General features: G+C 40.2%; 1 protein-coding gene across 1 annotated transcript in view; it reads right to left on the bottom strand.

The window, feature by feature from the left end:
* Positions 1-24,585, bottom strand: part of DGKI (diacylglycerol kinase, iota) — a 325,776-nt gene that overhangs the window by 42,474 nt on the left and 258,717 nt on the right. The window contains exons 27-30 of the mRNA XM_014530144.1: positions 19,952-20,021; positions 17,743-17,783; positions 16,754-16,881; positions 14,135-14,257 (exon numbers count right to left, since the gene is read on the bottom strand). Coding sequence (XP_014385630.1) covers positions 14,135-14,257; positions 16,754-16,881; positions 17,743-17,783; positions 19,952-20,021 — 362 coding nt within the window. The remainder of the gene's footprint in view (positions 1-14,134; positions 14,258-16,753; positions 16,882-17,742; positions 17,784-19,951; positions 20,022-24,585) is intronic.

The following is a 24,585-nucleotide window of genomic DNA, read 5'->3' as shown; positions in this document are numbered from 1 at the left end:
TTTCGACCTACAGATCTCTTCAAGTAAACTTCTGCATGTGAAAATGACAGAAGGTCCCAAGATTTTGTAGGGAGAAAATCAGTATGTAGGACAAGGACACAGGGAACAGTAAGAGGGAACCTACTGTCATCCTAAGCTATCACTGCATCCCCCTCCCCCACACCAGGATCAGAGCTATCCTCTCCTTGGAGCTCCCCTGTTCCTTACTGTCCACACACTGGTCTTCCCCACAAGGCTGCGCGCTCCTTAAAAACTAGAACCAACTCTTATTTTAAACACAGGGGCCCCGATTAAAATCTGTTGAATTAATTTTAGCAACACCACACTGGTGTTCAGACTCAGACACACTCTGGGGCTCCACAAAAAGTCATCATGTCACCTTCAAAGACCAGTTTGTCAGCTCCTATATCAGCTGTGAGGGAAGAGCCTGGGGAATGAGCCTGAAGCTCCAGACTGGAGACAATGTAGTCACTCTCAGAGCCCAATGCCACCCAGTGCACCTGGCAAAGGAGATACCCGCAGTCTGCTTAACGATTAGAAAAAAAATAAAGACGAGAACATGTTGAATAAAGGTGAAATTGGACTGGAAGGTGAGTCTAAAAAGAAATCATATATTGAAATAGGATGAGATAATAATCTGTGCAGGACATAAAAAAGAGTCAGCCACAAGGAAACTTTTTCACTCCTGGTGTTTTCTGATGGGAAGTAAAGCAAAAATGTGTCTCTGATTGTTTGCAATTAATTTCTCACAGAACTATAGGAACAAAGAAAAACTCACGGAAATGAACGACGCAATGTCTCAGATGGAGGAGTTGGGCAGCAGGCTTTTGCTGCCTTTCTGCAAAAGCAAAGACCTAATATTAAACCTGAAAAATTCCAGATGGCTGCGATAAAGTCCCATGGGGATACGCTCTGCAGTGCGTCCAGGCAGTGGGGGAGAGCTATCGATTTCAGAGTGTTTTCTAAGGATTAGTCATGTTGGGTTTCTATGCTCAATGTCTCCCACACGCCTGGATTTGTGGAATTCCAAGACATATGGAGTATTTCAACCCTCACTCAGTATTTCACCTTGCACTGTAACAAGTCACTAAGTTATACGACTGAGACATATACATCATACATTATGCCTGGAAATGGGCATAAAATGTTTTACAGAATTTAGCTCAGGAGAAGAGAAATACTGTGAAATCAGCAATCTAAGTAGTTATTTGTTAAAACAGAGGGGTTGAATCTCAGGAATAGACAATCTTCCTCCATCTGACAATTAAGGAATGCATAAAAGCTCACGACTTCTTCCCACGGCACCTGAAAGATTTGTGTTTTTGTCCCAGGCTTTTGATTCCTCTTCCATATTCACTTTATCTTGGAGAGAGCATCAGCTAAACTATGATGAGCACTCAAATAACTCCAGAATTTAAAGTTCTCTTCCTCACATCTTTCTTGATCACCAGTCTTTTATTACAGTCTATAGAATATTTATATTTTATTTTGCATTTTTTTGGTATTTCTTACACTTTCATTTACATTTCATATAAATTCAGCAAAGTAACACAACAAAAACAAAGACTCAAGCTCTGCATGTAAAATTGTTACTTCTATTTTATTAAACCTTAATAATTACTATTCAGGTTTAAATATTTCAATTTGTGTTGATTTAAACCTGAATAATAATTATTACTTGAGACCATATTAAGTTCCTGGCCCAGTGTCAAGTGATGGAGATATGAAGGGGAACAAGATATCAATTTCATGGAGCTGATAATCTAGTGAAGAAAAATTGTGAACAAATGATTACAATTAAGTGAAGAAATATAATGATCAAGACCTATATAAAGAGGTTTTGTAGAAGAGAGGGAGATCAATTTTGTCCCTAAAGAGGGAAAGGAGGCATCAGAAAGCAAGAACCATCTGCGCTGGGCTTTGCAGGGTAAGTAGAAGCTTAGTAGGTAAGTAAGAAAGGAGAAGAATGCCAGGTAGAAGCAACAGACATCTGAAAAGGAGTGCAGATGTGAAATTTCATAATCTGGTATTCGATACACAAGTAATTCTGTGTTGTTAGAATGTAAAGAAGTAATTAAAGATAGGACTAGAGACATAAGAGGCAGGGCCATGTCATTCCAAACTAGTGGTTCCAAACAGAACGTACCCCATGCAAATATAAATAATACACAAAAAGGAACCAGCATATCTACACAAAGATGCCCTGAGGAAAAAAAAGCAAGACAGGGATGAGCCAACAAACGTAGGCTGGGAACATACGAAAAAGGTGCGGCATAAAGCAGGTAAGAACTGTTAACAGATTTCCATTTAGAACTGGAGAAAGAGAAGGACGGGAGGAAGGAAGATTTAATGGAGGAAGAAATAAGGGATGGAAATGGACCTTTCCAGGAATAGAAACTTAAAGAAACGACAGCAGAGGGAACGAACTAAGATTCACCCAGAGTCTTTGAATTAGTTATTTATAGAGAAAGCGTGAGGGCTTTTTCCTCTGTGTCACCACTGCACTGGGAAAAGAAGGTGAAGAGGAGATGAATAATAATTAAAAACATATTAAGAAATGATCCATTCATTTATTCATCCATTCAAGCTTTATGGAAATGGTTTTGCTTTTGTTCACTTTACTTTTCTATTAAATTTTGACTTGAAGATTTGCTGGTAAAAGTCTGCGTTGGAATGTTATCCTGCTTGGTAGAACATTCATGCTTTTCTCTCCTTTTAATTGAAGCAACACTTTTCAAACTAGGGTCCGTGTGGGAACTTGAACATGAAGGAAGCTCCAGGAAGACGACACTATTTTTAGATAATGAATTATATAATTTAGTTGGTAAAATTATAATATTATTTTTATATTGAAACTGGCACAGCCATACTATGGATTCAAAAGCAAAAGTCACTTGAATTCTTAAAATAAAGCAAATAAACTTCAAAAACATCTGTGTTTAAAGCAGACAGCTTCAGGCAATGTCTCCATGGTCCCTAGAAGGGTGTTTGTAATCTTCTGGAATAGGGATGTTTCCAAGGAAGTCTGAAAATATGAAATGATCCACCTAAATACATTAATATCATCTTGGAATGAATCATGTTTTGAGATTAATGTATGCAGATATCAATAAACTGAAGGAATGAGACATAGCACATACATTGGCTAGGGGCCACTGTATTGGACAGAACTTGTCATCACTTAAGACACAAGGAATCTCTAAGAAATTCAAAGGTAGGTATTTAGATTGCCTTCCATTGGCACATTTCCCTTCGAGACTTCCAATCTGTCTAGTAGATCAATTACAAGGCCTAAGGACATTGAAAAATGTGCCCAGTTTTTACCAGCAAAGTAGTAATACCGAAGAGCAAAAGAGTGTGATATTTATGAAGGCAAAAGAGTCTTTAAGAAGTATTGCACTTCTTGTGATGTTTTATTGTTTTTAATCAACAAGCCTGGAACTGAGATGATGGGCATTGTGACTATTTCAGCCTTTACGACGGGCTATAATGTTTTGCAATACGTTTCAGGTGCATGCATTTCTTGGCAAGCTGGATGGAATTCTCTAAACCTGCAAGCTCATCCTAACACAATGTGTCTACTTTTTCAGCCTCTATAGTTTCTTTTGTTTTTATCTCTTGTCTTCAATAGCATCCATGTCTTTCCTACTTGGCCCTCCTTGGGAAGTCTATATCATTTCTTTCTTTGGGGAGAGACAGGAGGTCACTAGACCACCTATTTTAGATAACCTTTGCTAAAGACAAAGGATAAATTAGATGACTATTAGGGACCCATCTACATGGGTCTATTACTTTCTGGAAAGAACCACCCCACAAATGAATGTCTACCTCCCTTCCCAGTGTCCCCAACACATATACTGACTTAGCACTTATAAACCATCACCTGGTGGGGAGTTGGCCAAGGGATGGAGTCACATGGAAGTGAGCTGAGAACAAGCACAAAGGACAGGCTAAGCCCTGAGTCTGAATTGGCACAAGAACAGAGGCCCTTAGTCTGAAAACACTCAGCAATGGAATATTTCCCTGAAACTGTGGACGGGGAAGGGGACCTCTGATATATTCACACCAACTCAAAGGCCTGGCTGGAGGAGCCAGGGCCCCTTCATTTCCTGGTTACCATCATGGGATGATAGAGAAAACAAAGGAGGAATCCTTGGGTGAGCTAGACGCTGTGCTATCTGTCCACTCGCATGGCCCACCACATATAAATTGTTCCTTGGCTGTGAAGTCCTCACTGGGGAACAAAGAAGCACGCACTGAGAGCAACTCTCTCTTTTATGAATTTTCCTTCTTACGACAGTCTTTCCTCTTTGTCCTCCACCTCTTTGTCACCTCGGGGTGAGGACTACAGCAAAAAACACCGTTTCCTCCAAGCACGGGTGACTGTGACCTCAGCCCTGAGAGCCCCCTAGGCTTCTCTCACCCACCTTTCTCACACTTTGGTGGGATCCAATCTCTGTAACACAGCCTCCCACCAGGAGCACTCAGGCCTGGGCCAAATCACATAGTAGGATTCTGTTCCCTGCGTGAACCATTCTTGCTGGTTGTCTGGTAACAAACTCCCGAGAAATGGCCCAAATGGAAACAGATTTCCCAGCTGGGCACCCCTTCCAGGCACATTTCAAGAGCTCCCACCACTGCTGTGGAATCACCACCTCTACTGTTCTTCTGTTTCACCTGGAAATGATGCTGCTGCACACATTCAACTTATTCCCTGGTGATGAACAAACACTTTCTATGGAAAATCCAGTAAGCCCAAGATTTAATGTGATTTGAAAGCCCGGCTGTAGGTTACCATCCCTGGAGAACAGCGTTTCTGCCTTGAGTTACCCTCAAGGATGTGCATTGCCTAGAGGACGATGACACCATTTTGAGGGTTTGAGCAAGAAATAGTGAGATCACAGATCCAGGTGGCATCTTTACCACCATCACTCTGGCCCCAAAGCATCTCTAACTGGGGAAACTAGAACCCCAAATCCCTTAGCACTGAGAATCCCTATCAATGATACAATCCTCTCTTTCTTTGCTTTTCCTCCCTCTAATGATGAGTATTGCTTTTAAGACAATGCACAAAGCGCATACAGTAAGAGAGAGGGCAGGCAAGAATGAGAGCAAGAGAGATGAAAGTTACAGAAGCCACACAGAGTGGCATTGAAATGAGAGAAAGACAAACACATTCTCTATTCAAGTGATCACAAACCCATTCAGGGGGTGCCAAACAGCCTCAAAGGTAACATTCACCACCATGAGGGGAGGGTGCAAAAAGAGCAAAATCCGAGGAAGCAGAGAGAGACTAGCATTTGTGTGGAGGTAGGAATATAAGTCCCAGAACTCAAATAATAAGGTTTGGTTGTGAGTCCTTCATTTGATATAAATTCTACTAATTCCCTTCATTCTCATAATTTCCTGTTCTTTTAAGAATTTCCTACCCAAATAATTACTCTAATAATCACCACATGAGCTATACTTAAAATATACTTATGTGTTTTTTAAATAAGCCCCTGTGTTAAATTATATTTGGCATTTTGAAAATACCTCGCTTTTAGCGCTAGTTTGTACAATTCAAGTTTTCCAATGCAAGTATGAGTTTGCTGAGAAAGCCCCTAAATGCCCTTTGAGCTTGAAATCTTACTGCCACCTCCTGTTCATTCCTAAGAACTGCAACAAAATGAGGGGACAGGGGTTTCTGTGAATTCTGTGGATAAAGAGGTGAGCAAAATTGGGCAAAAGTGGGCTGTGGACATAGGAAAATAGATAAAAGAAAGAGATGGCTTTGAAGAAACTAATGTTTAACAAGTTCATTCAACATGAAAACTTGATCATCACACTTTTTGTTACCTAAAATATGAACACTGCTGGCATACATTTTAATGTTTTGAAAGAAGACATGAAAACGATTGCATGTTAGACGCAGTACAGTCATGCAGATATAAAAGATGTGATACTCCACATAAGAAATCAGTATTTGCAATATACTTACTGCCTGCCTCATTTCTAAAGTGGGAGGGAAAGAATAGAAAAGTCTTTCCCTCCCACGTTAAAGTCCGCTGAGCCAGTAGGGGGCACCCTTTAGGGGAAGCTAAGCCTCGGGCTTTATCTCAATGCCCTGGGAGCCCTGACCCACAGCTCCTGTTGGGAACAATCCAGCTGCAGTTTTGTGAATGTGGGCTTTTTTTTTTCTTAAATTATAGATTGAAACACTAAGCTCCGAACTGGGAAGGCAAATCATGTGAGTGCCATGTTTAGTGTTAACACAAGAAATGCATACAAAAGGCCAGCTCACAGATTAAATACAGAATATGCCATATCTACCCTGAGAGGCCACGATAACCGAGCAGGGACTTACCCACAGCTCATTGTTTTTATGAAATCAAGTAAGGGCTTCTGAATCCAGCTTCAGAATATGGAAGGAAAACAAATTGCTGGAGTTATCTCATGAAGATAACTATAATATATTCCAGAAGCTTTCCTATCAACATCTCCCACCTCACCCACTTCTTGGAAGAGGGAATTTATGTGCAAGACACTGGCATGGGAAACAGAATATAAAGTGTCTGTCTCCTCCTGATTCTGCATCTAAAGACAGGACAGCTTCTGAGTCATATTATAAACAATCAAAACCAGTAAAGGAGCACATAGAAAAACAATAGACCTCATCGTATTATTAAAAATGCTAAATTAATACAAATAGATCACAATAATATTGAGAACAAGAAGTGACCATGAGCTCCACATACTCTATCTTTGAGAATAATGTAATTCATTCAATGCTTAAATGTTAAGCACTGAATTGTCCCAGCAGTTGTGAGAGATACTGCATTTATACCATTTCATCCCACATTCAAGGAGATTCTAGGGGGGCTATGGAGTGAGATGAACGTCACACGGAGTGCTGGAGAAAACGGTGACGCAGTACTGGAGGTGGTAGTTGTTCTTATGCTTGGTAATTAGCGCAAGGGCCAGACAAGTTAGGGGAAGAGACAATGTGGTTCTGTCTTTCTGAATTCCAAATAAGCAGTCTCTTCACGTTGTAGATTTATTTCATGTCCCAGTCTCCTTAGGGTTCCCCAGAGGTTCCTGAGAGAAGTTCCACAGGCTATACACCCCCTGCCCCCGTTTCTAATGGCACTAAAGGCATCCCCTTCGCCCCCTGACCCCATGCCTGAGCACCAGCAATTATTGGTCCCTCCAACCTGAGATCACAGGCAAATATTTTTGGAAGGATTTCAAAATTATCATTCATACTTTCAATCAATTTAATCAAATTACTCATCTAAGGCAGGTCCACTGGGAAAGCACGCGTTTTGTTGGGAGTCTGGGAAAGAAGCAGAAGGACCGACAGGTAATTCTGGAGGCGAGTGGCCAGACCTTCGGGCATGGGAAGCACTGGACTCTGAAGAAGGAGGGACACAGAGGTCCACTAGGACCGCCTTGCTCTTCCCAGCACTTCCTCAGCTGTGTTCCCTGACGCCTCTGCCCCTCTCTGTGGAGGTGGGGAGGGAAAGAGTTGAGGTGTCATGAGCTGATTCCTAGGTGAGCCTCAGAGGAATGGGCGGGGCTGAGGGTGACCTCAGAAAGGTGAGTCCCAGCACCAGTGGTCAGGAGAGAGGACTTACTGCAGAAATATTTCATGTCACAGGGAGATGTACCAAAGGCACATTCAGAATAAACTATACTGCTTCTCATATGCAAACTCCTGGATCAAACAGACCCTTACCACAATTTGAAATATGTAAATGGCTTCCACAGCCTAACAAAAATGTGTAACATTATATATCATTTTGTGACAACTGCTATGGGATTAGCACTGGGTTTACTACAGCACCACAAATAGACATTCTAGCTTGGTTTCATGAAGCCCCTTTTCTCTAACGTCCAATATTCACCCCTTCACCCAACAAGCCTGCCCTCGTGAATGCCTGTACAAAGCGTGTGGTGCAAAGTGCTTTGGGTGCAGAATGAGCAATCCACAGTTTGTCCATCCAAGGAACTCACACGCTTTAAAGAAGGATCCAGTCAGCTTCCCTCATGCTCACACTATTCCTCAAGTGTGAGTAGGTAAGGCCGCCTTGTTTTACAAATGAGAAGAGAGCCACTTAAGGGCAATCATATTTCCTCACGTCATAATCACTGGCAAAATGTAGAACTCATAGAAATGGAAGGGCAGAATTTCTTGACGTCATTTAAAATAAAATGAATGTTTACTATTTGAGCAACTGATTATTCATTTACCCTAACAAGTTTCTTTTTCCCCTAATGTGGATCAATATAAGATCTGGTGCATAGAGAATTCTTTCCTGGCTCTGCCTCTAACCTTGGAAATGAAAATCCATATATATAAAAAAAAGGTTTAGAGCCCCAATATCCATAACTGTTTGAGGAGCAATTATAAAAAGAACAGGAAAAAAAACTCCTATTAAATATTTTGCACACATAAAGGGACAGAGTATTATTATGTGCTTGGCTAAATGGAAAGGGTAACACCTTGAGGAAAGGCAGGGAGAAAAAGAAGGAGAAAGAAAGATACACATCAGCTAAAATGTGACTTTCTCAGCCTGAGCGATTAGCCGGGGAGGACAGGATTTAAAGCAGTCAAAGGTATGGAGAGATGAGACCCAACTATCTTAGTGAAACAGACGCAAGGGTCGGTCTCTATCCTGACAGCACTGATTGCATCTCCAAGACAGAGTCCAGCAAAACCTGCACCCCACTAAGAAGATTAATTTCCTCCCACTTATCTGATTGTGATGTGTGAAGGGTATTTCCACAACCCAAATCAGTGCTCCATGGTCTGTCTTCCTGTCGAGAACCTGGAGCTCTGACAATATGAGCAATTATCGTTTTGTATTACAGTCAGGCCACCACCGACTGTCCCAGGAAGAAACTGGGGAAAGGAAATAGCAGAAGACAGGAGGGAAATGAAGCTATTGCTCCTGTGCTCAGTCCAGAACTTCTGGGGTTTGGAAGGGGGGGTGGTGAATTTCAGAACTATCTTCTTGATATGGTGGTTCAGAATTGTAGACTACACTAAAAAGGATAATTTTTCAGTTTAAAGCATTATTAGGTGTTTTGGATATCTCTATATGTGTTGTATATTCTTCATTGGAATAGCAGTCTCTCCTTGAGGATCTATGTATAAGTGGTCTCTATTATATATAGTCATAGATGCTTTTTTCTAAAACATTATGATGTTTCTATATGAAATCATTAATACATATGCAACCAGTCCCAATAATCGAGATCTAATTCATTCAGTTTGTTTGTTCTGTTTTACTCTCCCTGAAGCAGGAGGAAGGTTGATGAACCTAAAAAACTAGAGTTTAAAACGATGAGAAAACCGCAAGGTGGGTGGGTTGGTTTGAGTTTGGAGGGGAAAGGGTTTCCCCACACAGATGCAGACTGGCTGCCATGGAAGAAGAATGGACCAGGGAAAGCACTGCAGTTACAATTCTTTCTGTTTCCCATAGTTATTTTTTCAATGAGTTTTTCATAATGTCTCTCTTATTTATCTTTTTAATGAATCATTTTTAAATTTTATTCTTGATTAATCCCTGTTTTGTTTGTTTTATTCCCCTTGTCATCGATTTCTGTCTTTATTTTTATTATTTTTCTCTTGTTTCTCTGTTCTCTACTCTGGGATTCTTTTTCTTGGTTAATCTAGTTGAATGCTTTCTTTGTATGCAATCATTTTTCTCTTGATAAATTAATTTAGAGCCACAAATCATTCTGTGACTTCCACTTTAATGGTTTCCTGCTAATTCTGATAAATAGTATTTTTGGTTCCAAGAATTAAAAATTTCCCTTCTGATTTGTTTATACAGGGCGTTATTTAACATTGTGAGTAGGATGTTAAAATTCAACTTTTCCTATATCCACATTATCTGGGACTCTATGGCTGAAAGCTATAGATGCCTGCTGTACCTTTTCACATATTGATTCTTAAATATTCCTAATAGGAAGGTAAATTGAGGCCTCTGTGTGTGATGGGGTAGAGCCATAACCTCCCCATTGGCCCTGCACTGAGTGTGACAGTGGCGGCGCCCCAACCCCCTGATGGGCCCTGCTCTGTGGGTGATAGAGGGCGGCGCCCCAACCCCCTGATCCGCCCTGCTCTGTGTGTGACAGGGGGGAGCTCCCCAACCCCCTGATGGGCCCTGCTCTGTGCGTGACAGGGGGTGGCGCCGCAACCTCCCCATCGACCCTGCCTTGAGTGTGACAGGGGGCGGTGCCCCAACCCCCCAATCAGCCCTACCCTGAGCGTGACTGAGGGTGGCATCGCAACCTCCCAATCCACCCTGCTCTGTGCATGACGGGGCAGCGCCCCAACTCCCCAATTGGCCCTGCTCTGAGCCTGACCAGGGGCTGCACCTAGGGATTGGGCGTGCCCTCTGCCACCCGGGAGCAGGCCTAAGCCAGCAGGTCGTTATCTCCCGAGGGGTCCCAGACTGCGAGAGGGCACAGGCCAGGCTGGGGGACCCCCCCTCCCCCCGCCCCCCGAGTGCACAAATTTTTGTGCACCGGGCCCCCAGTCTTTAAATAAAAGTGTATCATTCTTTTTGTTACAATCTCTTTTTTTAACGCAAAAATAATTATTTTAAAATTAATTCTCAACCATATTTACTTTTGGTTTAATCTGTAGTCATATATACATATTGCACTTATGTAGTTTCCCTATATTATAGAATTTTTCACTTTGCAAATGCTAAAAGAAAAATAGAAACCAAAGTAGGTCTTTCTTGGTTCATGGGGCTCTGGGCACCGGGCCTTTGCACTGGCCCTTTGGGAAGACAGTGTAGTGCAGTGGAAAAAGCATGGAATTAGAAGTCAAGCTGACCTCATTCAAGCCACAGTTCTCACTGTGGGTGACTAAGATCAATGTTTTGATCCTTGTGAGCCTCAGTTTATTCAGCTGCTAAGCAATAGCAAAATATAAAACCTTTGAAAGAATCAAAGAATATTTAACTATGTACAAAGCAAGTATCAATATTTGTTATTGACATTATATATTTATATGTAGTTGCATTATTCCATAACTGCAATTATACTTATTTATCTCAGAAATGATCTCTAATGGAAATAAAGGGATGTTCTTCCTAAGAAATTATTAAACCCAATAAACATTTAAAAAAAGAATTAATAGACAAATCAGGGTAAGGTATATATAGTATTTACTTTTATAAAAAGTGATTTTAAAACCCCATTTTTATCATGTTCACATATTCTGTGAGCCAGGGAATCAAACAGACGGTGGGAATTACTTGTCTCTGTTCCACAATGTCTGGAGTTTCAGCTGGACAGACTCAAAGGCTATGGGTGAAGGTTTATAGCTTACTTTGTTTTCCAAATGACTTGGCAGAAAATGTTTTTAAACAGAGTTAGCTGCTCTCGTGTATTTAAGAGCTGAGGAAGTATAAATAGCCAGGAAAACTGATGACTGCCCATTAAGAGAAATCCCTGAAAAGATAACATAACCCAAATAAAAAGTGAGTTGATTTTCATATAGAGTTTTAAGAACTTGGATGTTATATAAAGTGGTACACTTATTTGTGATTCATGGGAATAGTATTTGTTATCTTAGAAACAATAACTTCACGTAGCATGATATATACATTAATATAGTATATACAGAAAAAATAGGGTATATGAACCTGGATTGAGATCATACTCAACTTTTTTGAAATAGCCTGTGTATAAGAACAACTAAAATGCTCATCTGGTACGTCTAGACTTAATTTCTAATTCTGCAGCTAACTAAAACTCTAATTTCCAAACAAATCTGCTAACAGCTAGATGGCCGCTATTTTAAACCATCAATGAATGGCTGACTCATCCAGGTTCACAAGCCTCAATTCTGTATAAAAAAATAAATGGAAAAACACCCTGAATTGTAAGCAATCAATATGCTATCAGAAACTAACAATGTGCTTTAATTAAAAAGGAAAATCCATAGTAATTCACTTTTTCCTTTCCACTCTTCACACAACAGAACAAGAAACAAGAAATAGTATAGAAAAGCAATTAAAATGAAGTCACCTTTTGCCCTTAGAGTGTCTAAGTACAGCTTTTCCCAATGAAATAATTAGCTTCAGATTTCTCATTTTCCTCCCCTTTGTCATACAGAAATTACTTCCTCTCTTCCTATGGAAATAATGCCTGAATTGCCTCTTCAGTTAACCCTAGGCTTCTAAGGACCTCAGTAATCTTGTTATTTCATGAAAATAGTAAGACTGCATCGTTACAGGGCCATTGTCCCTATTGGATTAGGACTTTGGGTCGGTCTAGAAAACAGCCTCATTTGATTAATTGCAATAAACTTGCATAACCTCTAAAACTGAAGTCAAATACTGGGTGTGAGTGAGTGTGTCATGACCACAGACTGTACCCAGCACCTGCTCTTGCAAGAAGGAATAACTGAAGGGAGGACTCACTGGACACAAATGTACCAACACCACCGCAAACGCCAACGTTCACGCTACTTCTCACCGTGATCAGACTTCAGAAGAAAGCACACCCATGACTGATCTATGAACCAATGCTGAAGCTACAACACGAGCAGTACTCCCCTTTGGCCAACAAAAATCTCTTGGTGGCATTACTCAGAGCACACACACAGGCTCAGGACCGAACACAAATGAAACAGAGTGGCAACACATCGAAATGTTCATACAAAGGAAAACTATATGTCCCTTCCGAACTATTCATGCTCACTCTCATGCATGTGTTCATGATGTGGCCAACACAGGGATGTCTAGTCAAACACTGTTGGGGTTGAAAGTATTTATAGATCCAGATGAAAGACTCAGTGTGGCTCATGGGCAAGAGGAATGAAAAGTGAAGCTCCATGGGGAGTTTGGGGATAAAAAATTAAACATGGAACTGCAATTTGACCCAGTGATTCCACTTCTAGGAATATACCCTAAGAAGCCTGAAACGTCAAACACTGTTGGGGTTGAAAGTATTTATAGATCCACATGAAAGTCTCAGTGTGGCTCATGAGCAAGAGGAATGAAAAGTGAAGCTCCGTGGGAAGTTTGGGGATAAAAAATTAAACATGGAACTGCCATTTGACCCAGTGATTCCACTTCTAGGAATATATCCTAAGAAGCCTGAAACAGCCCTAACCGGTTTGGCTCAGTGGATAGAGCATCAGACTGCGGACTGAAAGGTCCCAGGTTCGATTCCGGTCTAGGGCATGTACCTTGGTTGTGGGCACATCCCCAGTAGGGGGTGTGCAGGAGGCAGCTGATCGATGTTTCTAACTCTCTATCCCTCTCCCTTCCTCTCTGTAAAAAATCAATAAAATATATTTTAAAAAAAGAAGCCTGAAACACCAATCAGAAAGGAAATATGCATCCTTATGTTCATAGCAATGTAATTTACAATAGCTAAGATCTGGAAACAGCCCAAGTGCCCATCAGTAGATGAGTGGATAAAAAATCTATGGGACATTTACACCATGGAATACTATGCAGCTGTAAAAAATAAGGATCTCTTACCCTATGAGATAACATGGAGGGACCTGGAGAGTATTATGATAAGCGAAAAAAGCCAGTCAGAGAAAGACAAATATCACATGATCTCACTTATATGTGGAATCTCATGAACAAAATAAACTGATGAACAAAATAAATTCAGAGACATGGAAGCATGCAATAGACGGAAGGTTCTTGGAAGAGTGGGGGGTAGGGGAACAGGAAGACATTAATCAAACAACTTACATGCATATATGCATAACCCATGGACACAGACAATAGTTTGGTAAAGGCCTGGGAGGGGGCGAAGTGGGGAGGAGAGGTTCAATGTGGGGGAAAGGGGATATCTTCAATACTTGCAATAATAAAGATAAACAAATAAATAACCTCCTCTGGCATTAGGAGCTAGCCAAGCTCTCAACGTACAAAACTGAGTGCGAGATACCAGGCAAAGGGCATCCAGGTTTGTTGCGTATCTACCATGTTTTAGGCACAATGTTACTTTTTTAAAGTGAATAAAATGTCAAATCACAGGTGACACAGTCGTGAGACAGAAAGAACACCCCTGAAAAGAGTAGACTTCTCATTGGTGAGGATCCCACCCAATCCTCTCCCAGGAGTCACAGTGGCACACAGGTAAAGAACAGAGAGAGAACTCTTACTGTAGCGCATGGGAGTGGCTGAGATCTTTCATATCGGAGTCCTCGAAACGCGGAGCTATCATTCCCAGACCGCTGTCGCTCAGCATGCGTCTCCGTAGCGAAGGATTCCACCAGTCTGACATCCTGGGAGGGAGAAGGGCACCAACAGGTAAGCAAAGTCAGCCACAGGACTTACCTACACTTTCTCAAGATGATTCTTGTCTCTAAATGTGAAAAGGGAAATCCATCTCTATTGGGCATTTACTAGGCACTTCACGTTTATTGTTTCATTTAATTTTCTCAACCGTCATGAACCATTTGTATGATTCTGACCTCCTTATAGGTGAGAAAACTGAATTTCAAGATAAGTCATTTAAAATGTAACATAAAAGAAGTAAAGAAGCCTGATACTGAAGTACGGATAAGAAAATAACAAAGCCCATCCTCTTCCCCTGCTCCACTGTTCCTGGTTTATGTCCAGTGGGGGCCCCTGATGAGAAAAAGAAAGGGACTGATTCAAGTACTTGCGGATGTTCAGGCTGTGTTATTTACGAGCTAGAGTTAATAGAGTTCTAACCAAGACAGGCCATTTCTTTTGGCCATGATTTGACATGGAGAGAATGACCAACAGGTCGAAGACTAGGGTGAGCTTGGCAGAATGGATTCACTCTTAAGAGATCAAGGATGGATTAGACCAAAGGGATGTGAGTCATGTGTATCCCCAGTTCTGGTAAGGTGGGAGGACAGCTAGACTCTAGTACCTACTGCACCTGGGGTAGGACTCAGCACTTCACTTGTTTTCCCCACAACTAATGGGCTTGATTTATAGTCCATGGACCACAAAAAGGGCCCTCTCCATCACCTTCTGGAACTCCCAGGGTTACCACCCTTTGTGCCTGTCAGCTTTACCTTCACATCAGGATAGCTTTGGTATCACTAACTCTGGCTTCCTAAGCACAGCTATATATCTGTTCCATCCTACAACTTCTGTCTTCTCTTGATGCCCACACACTCGGTCCACATCACAGGCATGAGCTGGCCTTGCAGAATTGGAGATACTTAGAAATAGCAGCAAGTGAAGAGGGGTAAACAGGCACCAGGGTAACTTAAATGAGTATCTGTTCGTACTGTATAGGTATGTGGGTACGCTTTTATATGCTATCTGAGTGAGTGTGTGTGTGTGTGTGTGTGTGTGTGTGTGTGTGTGTGCGTTTTCCAAGGAAATCCTTATTTTAACCAGTAAACCACTCAAGTTCACTAGACTTCACAAAGGGCAAAGATTTTTGTCTATTTTAATTTTGGCATTCTTGTTCCCAAGTGCTTACACTAGTATATGGCACATAAAAAAAAACTCTAAATAAATATTTTCAAATTGTTGACATAACCTAGAAATATCAATATCATTTTGGTGGTTCAATGTCGTGGTTAAATTCATGGGTTCTGACATCAGAAAACCTGTGACTACATCTCAATTTTTCCATTTATTTTCTGTGCAATACTTGGAAAGTTACAGAACCCTCTAGTCATCAATTTTCTTATTTATGGACTTAGGACATAATAGTAGCAAATTACAGGGTCATTGTGAAATGATGACAATGATTTGAATAAAATAATGCTTAATGAGTATCTATCAAGTGCAGGAACTATTCTAAATGTTCCACATGTATCAATTACTTTAATCTTAGAACAATTCTATGAGTAGGTGTCATTGTTTTCATGATACAGATGAGGAAACAAGTACAGGTGACTTAAGTTTATTAAGTCACTATGAAGTGGTGGCAGGGATATAAGAAAGGCATTTAGCACAGTACGTGGCTCATAATAAGTGCTTGGCATGTGACAGTTATTGTTATACAATCTCAATGCCTCAGGATGCCTGGATATAGCAAAGAAGAGGGAGGAGGTGGAAGAGGAGAAAAATAATTGTCAAATCACCTGTGTCAATTTTTATTTGGCTAATACAGGCCTTACAGCTATAGATGCACAAATGCAAGTGCTAGTGCTTTCTAGTTTGGTAGGAAGTGTGGATGTGGTGGGTAAAGAAGGCTCAGGCAAACCTGGGTGGGAAAGTGTCCTTCCACACAACCATTCATAAGTCAGACTTATAGTGAATCCAGCTATACAACACTGATGAAACACAACAAGAAAACCAGTAGAGTAGCCCCAAGTTATCTGTGGTCTCACTTTCTGTGATTTTAGTTACCAGAGACAAATAATTCTTAGGTTTTAAATGTCATGCCATTCTGAGTAGTCTGATGAAATCTCAGTTACTGGTGGAGGGTCGGGGGGAGGGTAGGAGACTATTCACATAACGTTTATCACAGTATATCATTATAAGTGTTCTATTTTATTACTAGGTACTATTGCTAATCTCTTATTATGCCTAATTTATAAATCAAACTTTATCATAGGTATGTATAGGAAAAAGACTAGTATATAGGGTTTGATACTAAACACAGTTTCAGGCACCCACTGGGGGAGCAGGATTCTTGCATCATATCCCCCATGGATAAGAAGGGGACTATCGTATTTTAAAATAGTTTGACATCATTAGAAATGTCAATGCCAAAGCCAAACAAGACACTGTTGGCACCCTGTAGCCAGTCTCACCATCACAATGTCACGGAGCCGCCTACTCACCCTGAGGCTTGCTCCACCACCAGGTCAGGCATTCCTGGCGGTGTCCCTGCCTGCTGTGACAAGGCCATGTCTGGGTCCAGAATAAAAACCTCATCTTGAGAAATCTCCATCACAAAGTGCAAATGTTCCTAAGGAAGAAAAAGAAGTCTGTCAGAGGACTGACAGGATGCTCGAATCCATCATCTGAAGGGTAACCAGAAGAAAGCTTCTTGGACTTGAGGAATAATGAAATTCTGTGACTAATCAAATGACCACAGTCAATGTTCAAAGGCCTGACCAGTGGACATCCCGCCCTGAAGCAACATCATAGCAAGAGGCTGGGGAGGGAGAGAGGTGAATCCCTCTTGGTTTGGGTTCCTAGTTGATCAGGATCTTGTTAGGTATAACCAGAGATGCCCAAATACTACCAAAGAAGTGACATCCGCAATGAACTTGGTCCAGCATGAGTGGACTTCCTCCCCCCAGGATCTGGTCAAGGATAAATGGCACCGTTAACTAGGTGTTTTGACTGGATTCCACACTGTCCTTTCTTTTTGCAGGAGAATTTGGACAGTGGGAACATGTTGTCATTAGGCATAAACATTTTATTTTCTGATTACGGAACTCTGAGAGGTGAGGAGTTGAAACTAAGTAGCCTAGATATACCAGTATACCTGAGGTCTTAAATTTGAGGTGTCAACTTTTCAAAGGCATCTGTTTTGACTAGGAAGCAGTATTTATAAGTAGCAGTGTAGGTAAGGATCTGAAGTGCAGGCTGGCGATGATACAAGTCTAGCTATTTTCTGTACTCATTTAAAAAGTCAAGCCATATCATCTCCAGTCCACAGATCACAAAACACAAGACAGCAGCTCAGGGCTTAGGGCGAAGATTATAATTCCAAAATGTGTGTTTCCACGTTTTTGTTAGAAAAGTTTATCAGATTAGATACCAATAAAGCATATTTACTAGGGAATTTTTCACTTTCACAAGCAGGCTCAAGAAAACGTACCTGAGATCTGTCTATTCGATAAAAGCGATCAGCAGAAGTTGCTAGAAAAAAAGAAAAAAGGATATGGCATTCAGAGTGTCCTGTGATCTGGCACTAAATTTCTAACCTTCTGTTCTACCACATCAATCAGAAACCTTCCATTCCAGTTTAGGGACTGGTGACCGGTCCCTAAGTCTATTAGGAAAAACGCAGGACTTCCTCGCCTCTGCTGTTAGAAGGCCCTGCCTTCCCCATTACACCTGCCTGTCAAAATCTTACTTGCCTTTTAAGGAGCAAGTGAGATGGTACCTCCTCTGTGAGCCCTCCCTTAGTCCTGTCATCCCTAACCATGGACAGAATTCATTGCTTCCATTTCTATGCACACTAACGTTTTGTTTACACTTCTTATAGGAACTATCTTCACAGATAACGATGAGACTAAGGTATCTGCCTCTTTAAAGGTCTGTCATTTATTCTTTATGTGTCCATATATGAGGCCCTTAAACAGAGCTGGGACTCCATGTGTGTTTATTAAGTAAATAAAGCCTAGAAAAAACCCCACAAAACTCTCAGTAGCCAGACTTCCCAAGAAAGTGGTTCTCATTTTGAAAAAGATCTTGAAGAAGCAGAGCCAAAAACCACATCCAGCATTTCACCTTAAAACTGAGTCCCTAAGCTATCTCTGAAGATCAAAACAGCAATAACAATAATACTAATATTAATACTAATACTAATATATATATATAAATTATTACATATATATAAATTAAATTATATACACATAATTTAAGCATTTCTAAAAGGGACTGGGCTGCAGCTGTGGCTTGAGGAAAAAAGTCTTACAAAATTTTCAAAAATTATTCTGATTACTCTTAACATTTAAGAATTATGTTTCTCCTTCCTTAAATCTGTCTACCAGAGTCCAAATATTATAAATAGATTTTCTGCATAGTACTAGAGGGGAAAACTCAAAATGCAAACAATCATTTGAAAACCATAAATACTTAAGGAAAAGCTTTCCTCCAAATGAGCTAAGAAACAAAACTGTCACGGCCCCTGCCCTCTAAAAGCAACAGGAGAGGAGAACCCGCCTGAGAAGTACTTTCTCTACTCTGTTCTGTTTAACCAATTGTGGATAATGGTCTTAATCCCCATATTAGTTTCACACTATAAATAGTTTTATTAGAAACAATGTTCATTTAAACATTGATTGTAATTTTAGGAAAGACTGTATATAGAACAGACTATCTGTAGAACAATTCATATACATTTCCATAATTTTATTAAATATAAGTCGTTCCTCTGCAGATTCAGGGAAAAAATGATTGTGTTTCTCATCATCAGGAATAAAAGAGCTGGAGGAAGAGCAGCATGATTTACCTTCAGAGGCAGTTGACAAGCCATCAATGGAAAGGTAGGTCATGATTTATAATGGCTTAGATTTCAGATAGATACAAGTGCTCATCTTCATGATACTGATCAGACATCTCACATCCTGTCATACTCCTATCCACAGTTATATCCTCTCGGATGCATTCACAGATAAACAAAGAGGGGTCTGTGATGAAAACCACATAAACTAGAGAGACACTGGGTGGTAGATACACTGGGAAGCATATAAGCAGGAATGGACTTCAATATAGGTAACTGAATAGAAAAATAGAATTAAGAAGCATCGAGGGATTGAGAGATGCTTGCAGTGGAAAATGGACTCATTGACCAATCAGAAATAACTGACCTATTATGCATTCAATGTCATGTTCAGCAGGGCAGGTATGAACACAACTGAAATTTTCTACGCTTTGATAAAATCTTATGCATCACACTGAAGTGATGATTTGGTGAAAATGATATAAAAGCTCCAAAATATGCAAGAGACATACGTGCTGGTACCTATCCCATGGTTACTGAACCTATCTACTGGCCTCAGTGTAAGAGAGGCACTCAACTCTTTTCAGGAAGCGGGGGTGAGAGTGGGGGGTGAGAGCGATGAAGGGAAATGCCAGCTTGAGCAATCTGATGCTGAGAAGTTCAGCCAGAGTTAACCAGCTGGCTTTGAGGAAAATGACTTCAGAGAGGTGTTACAACATCAGCAAGTCCACATCATTGAGGAACCACATGAAGGGTTTCTGAATAATCTTTTGGAAAACTGGAGGCCAATCCATCAATGGATGCCTTGCCCTGCAGCTTCCCCAACCCCCACCCCTCCATGAAATACAGGAACACTCACCATCTAGAAAGCACCACCGTGGGGAGAGTCTCTGAGCTGAGAGTGCCCTGGGGAAGGAGGTTTCTTGGTCCTGGAAAGAGACACACACATCCTATGGCTCCGTTTGAACGACCTGAGGGCCTTTCCTCACTCTACATTCTGCCATATCACCTATGTCTAAGAGCAGAGCGAGCAACCTTCCCTAAACAAAATGCTAGTGCAAGACCAAATCATCTATACTATACTAATAAGAGGGTAATATGCTAATTAGATTAGGAGACCTTCCGGACACCCTTCAGGACAAAGTCATGGTGGCGGTGCCAAGGCAGAGGCGGTTAGGGGCGATCAGGCCAGGAGGGGAGGGCAGTTGGGGGGGTGATCAGGCTGGGGGTGGGGGAGGCAGTCGGGGGTGAGCAGGTCAGCAGTGGGGGCAGTTGGGGGCGAGCAGGCAGGCAGGCAGGTGAGCGGTTAGGAGCCAGTGGTCATGGATTGTGAGAGGGATGTCCAACTCCCAGTTTAGGCCGGATCCCTGCGGGGTCCCAGATTGGAGAGGGTGCAGGCCAGGCTGAGGGACACCCCCCCACCATGCACAAATTTTGTGCACCAGACCACTAGTATATATTAAAAGCATAACTGCTAATTAGATCAGACATCCTTCTGGATGACCTTCCAGATGACCTTCCGGAAAAAGCCGGTGCTACGAGGGAAGCCTGGGTCCTGGGTGCCTGCCAGTGGCTGAATGGAAGCCTGGGTCCTGGGTGCAGGAGGGAAGCTGGTGCCGGCAGCCGGGGGAAGGAAGGCCTCTAGTATATATTTATTAGAAGCAAGGTCTCTGCTTTGAAATAAATCATTTCACGTAGAACTTTTTAAAACAATTCCCACATAAAATTTCTAAGAGGTTTTCAATTATTCCATTCAGCATTCATAAATGATAGAATGTGGGACATTTACTTCCTTTAAGGAATTTCTTTCCTTTGTGATGCTGAGAAACTGGCTGTCATTTATATCTGTGTTCTCCACATAGATATAAAATTTTCCTTACAAAGAGAATCTCTGGAGGTAGAACCCATCAGTCTTTTACAAGGTGAGTCTGTATGCTGAAGGCTTAGAACAATAGACCTAACGTTACCAGAACAAAAGGGATACATTTTATTGTTAAAAAGCTGGGGTATATGGAGTTTTTAATATGAATGGATTCATATTAAATAATTGACAGAAGAAATTTGGTCTCACTGAGGACTGGTACCAAAATTTATATTTATATGAGTAGAATTGATATGGCTATGGATACAGAGATAAATACATGTTCCTCTTTTTTGGACTGGCTTTGTCACCCTATTGATTAAGCTAAATAAAATCTTGACATGTGCTCAATAACTATTTATATGAGAATAATGTTCAACATTTTGAAAATTATATTTTGACATATGTGTTATCTTGTTTTTCAGAAACTTAAGGTTCTTAATGTTACCAACATGTCTCAGCTTGGTGAGAAATAGGATCATAAATCAAGAAATTTGTAAGGTACTTGAAAAATTTAGAGGCAACTATGAAAGTGAATAAACATCTTAAACAAATATGGCTGTCTTCTCTAAGAATAAAAGAACTTGAACACCAAGGATAGTGTCTGAATTTTGATGTGGAATGTGCTACCAAGACCACCATGAAAAAATATCCTAATTTCCCTAGGTTAAAATCCACTCTGAAAGAATACAGAAATACTTGATTTATCATTTCTAAAGAATATTCAAATTAGAAATATTCTGCTAGAATATTCAAATTAGAAAATGTTGGATATTATTTAGTCTAATGTAATAAAATGCAGATTGATATATTGTCTCAGCCACATAATTTGCTTACCCACGGAGTAATACTGATATCATTATATACCTCTTTATGTGAGAGCATCTGTGTCTGGAGAATTTTATGCAAGTGCCTGACTTTTCCTTGTTTATTTTGCTTATTTTCTTGTCATTTATTTAGTCTCACCTTAATCCATGAAGCATTTGATATCAATCAATTTCCTTAAAGGAATTTGGTTTAAAGAGAATTTCATAAGCTTGCTCTGTGAAAACACACTGGTTGCCACAGAGCTCTTCAAATCACTTCAAATAGGTTCCAATAGACCCTTAAATAGGTCCAACAATCCTTGAACTCCCTCATGATTTTATGCTAAATTCGGGGTGTGTATGTATATGTGCATTTTACTGAGTAGAGGAACCACTATTTTCTATAGATTACTAAACCCTCCAAAGGTTAAAAAGCTATTAATTTAAATAATCAAACATTTAGGTCAGAGACAATTCAATAAAATAAGAAGATTTTAATCAGTAAAAAGCCTTAACAATATTCAGACACACAAGAATAGGAATTATTACAAAATTACTGGTGATTACAGCATCAAATGATGGAGGCCCTCTGAGCTTTGGAGCTATTCTCTTGGTAGTGTGTTAGATTCAGGCTAATTCCTAAACAGAAGGATGCAATGAACTTGTTGCTTATTCCTATCCATGGTCCCTCCCAAATGTGTTTCAGCCTTTTAAGTAAGGCACTGTAAGTTCTTCTGATGTTTATTTAAAAAACCAAAAACAGACAAGAGGAAAGCCTATTTATATGGAGAGTTGGATTACCTTAATAATTGAAGTTAAACAATACTTCATCAATTTAAGGCACAGAATTTTTATGGAAAAAAATTATTGAAAAATATTTGGACACTTTCCCCATCACCTGAAGATTAAATAGCAATCTTAGAAAATGGCTATAGAACAGTGATGGCGAACCTTTTGAGCTCAGCTTGTCAGCATTTTGAAAAACCCTAACTTAACTCTGGTGCCGTGTCACATATAGAAATTTTTTGATATTTGCAACCATAGTAAAAAAAAGACTAATATTTTTGATATTTATTTTATATATTTAAATGCCATTTAACAAAGAAAACTCAACCAAAAAAATGAGTTCGCATGTCACCTCTGACACGCGTGTCATAGGTTCGCCATCACTGCTATAGAAGCACAAGTACAGCCCTAACTTCTCTGAAATGGCTTCCCTGAACTAGGTTTGCATCTTCTCCTGCCCTTTTTCAACCTTGTTAAAAACAAACAAACAAAAAACTCTTAACGAGATAATTACTAACATAATGAGGTCCTATGTTGAAAGTCATTTGAATTCCAAAGGAAAAATGTACTATCCACCCAAAATAGGGAATATTCATAATGCAATGCAATTAAATTAGTGATTTTAAAATTTTAAGTGTTATAAAAAGATACAGAAAAACAGTGAAACCTCAACAAGATTTTCTTTTTTTTTCCTCAACAAAAACTTCCATTAGAACTTGTGTAGCCACACACATATATGCAGATGGAAGGTTCTCACCTGCATTAGGACCCTAAAGTTGGAGATTTTCCTGAAATCAGTGTTAAAATGATGCTTTGATGTAGCAGACTGACAAAATAGAAAACACACTCACACAATATACCAACACACTCTAAGACACAAAAAAGTCTGGCCACTAAGCACACCCAGATGCTGGGACTTCATCTAAGAGATCTGAGGGAGAAGAGAAGGGAAATCTGGTGGGTGCTGGGATTGTTGTATTTCATCTGAGTTGAAAAACTGAGTGAAAAGTTACTTTAGTAAGAAAGTTCTACTTTGGAAAACTTAAAATTTTGTAGGATGAAATCAGAAGACTAAGAATTGAGATGACAAAAATGTTCTTGTCCTTGAAGTAGTATTAAAGTATCATAGAAAAGACAGATGGATAAATGGGAAGAAAAAACAATGTCATAGACTGTAGATGATCTAGCCTCAGTTAAGTAGCAAGCCCAGAGGCATGGAACTCTGATGGTCAAGAGCACTAACTGTGAGCACATGACATCCCTGGCTCCATCACCTACTAACTAAGATTTTTGGCAAGTTTCTTACCTATTCTGTGCCTTGGATGTTTCATTTGTGAAATGGCTACCGTAGTATCTACTGAAAAGAGTTCTTTTGAGGAGTAAATGAAATGGCATGTGAAATGCTTAACTCATTACCTGGAGAGTATTATGCTAAGTGAATAAGCCAGTCAAAGAAGGACAAATACCATATAATTTCACTTATATGTGGAATCTAATGAACAAAATAACAAACAAAATAGAAACAGACTCATAGATACAAAAAACAGACTCACAGTTGTCAGATTGGAGGGAGGTTGTGTGAAATAAGTGAAGCAATTAAGCAAAGAAGAAAAAAATCATAGACACAGACAACAGTATGGTGACTACCAGAGAGAAAAGGAGTGGGGGGAGGTAGAGGAGGGTAGAAGGGGGATAAATGGTGATGGAAGGAGACTTGACCTGGGGTGGTAACACACAATACCATACACAGATGATGTATTGTAGAATTGTACACCTGAAACCTATATAATTTTTATTAACCAATATCACCCCAATAAATTCAATTTAAAAAAATAAATTCTTAACCTATTGGCTAGTACATATCAACATGCAGATACTGGGGCAGCTGGGATGACATTATTTTACCTAAAGCAATTTTGACCTTTAAACACAAGGGGAGCTCATCAGCCACATTTCAGACCAGATCTTTCAGTTGGTGCTATATCAACACTACACTGCTTTATCCATAAATGCATTTGTTATCAGTTTTTGGATTTCAAA

Source organism: Myotis brandtii, unplaced genomic scaffold (genome assembly GCF_000412655.1).
Source record: "Myotis brandtii unplaced genomic scaffold, ASM41265v1 scaffold724, whole genome shotgun sequence".
Taxonomy (NCBI): Eukaryota; Metazoa; Chordata; class Mammalia; order Chiroptera; family Vespertilionidae; genus Myotis; species Myotis brandtii.
This window is presented reverse-complemented; position numbering and strand designations above follow the sequence as displayed.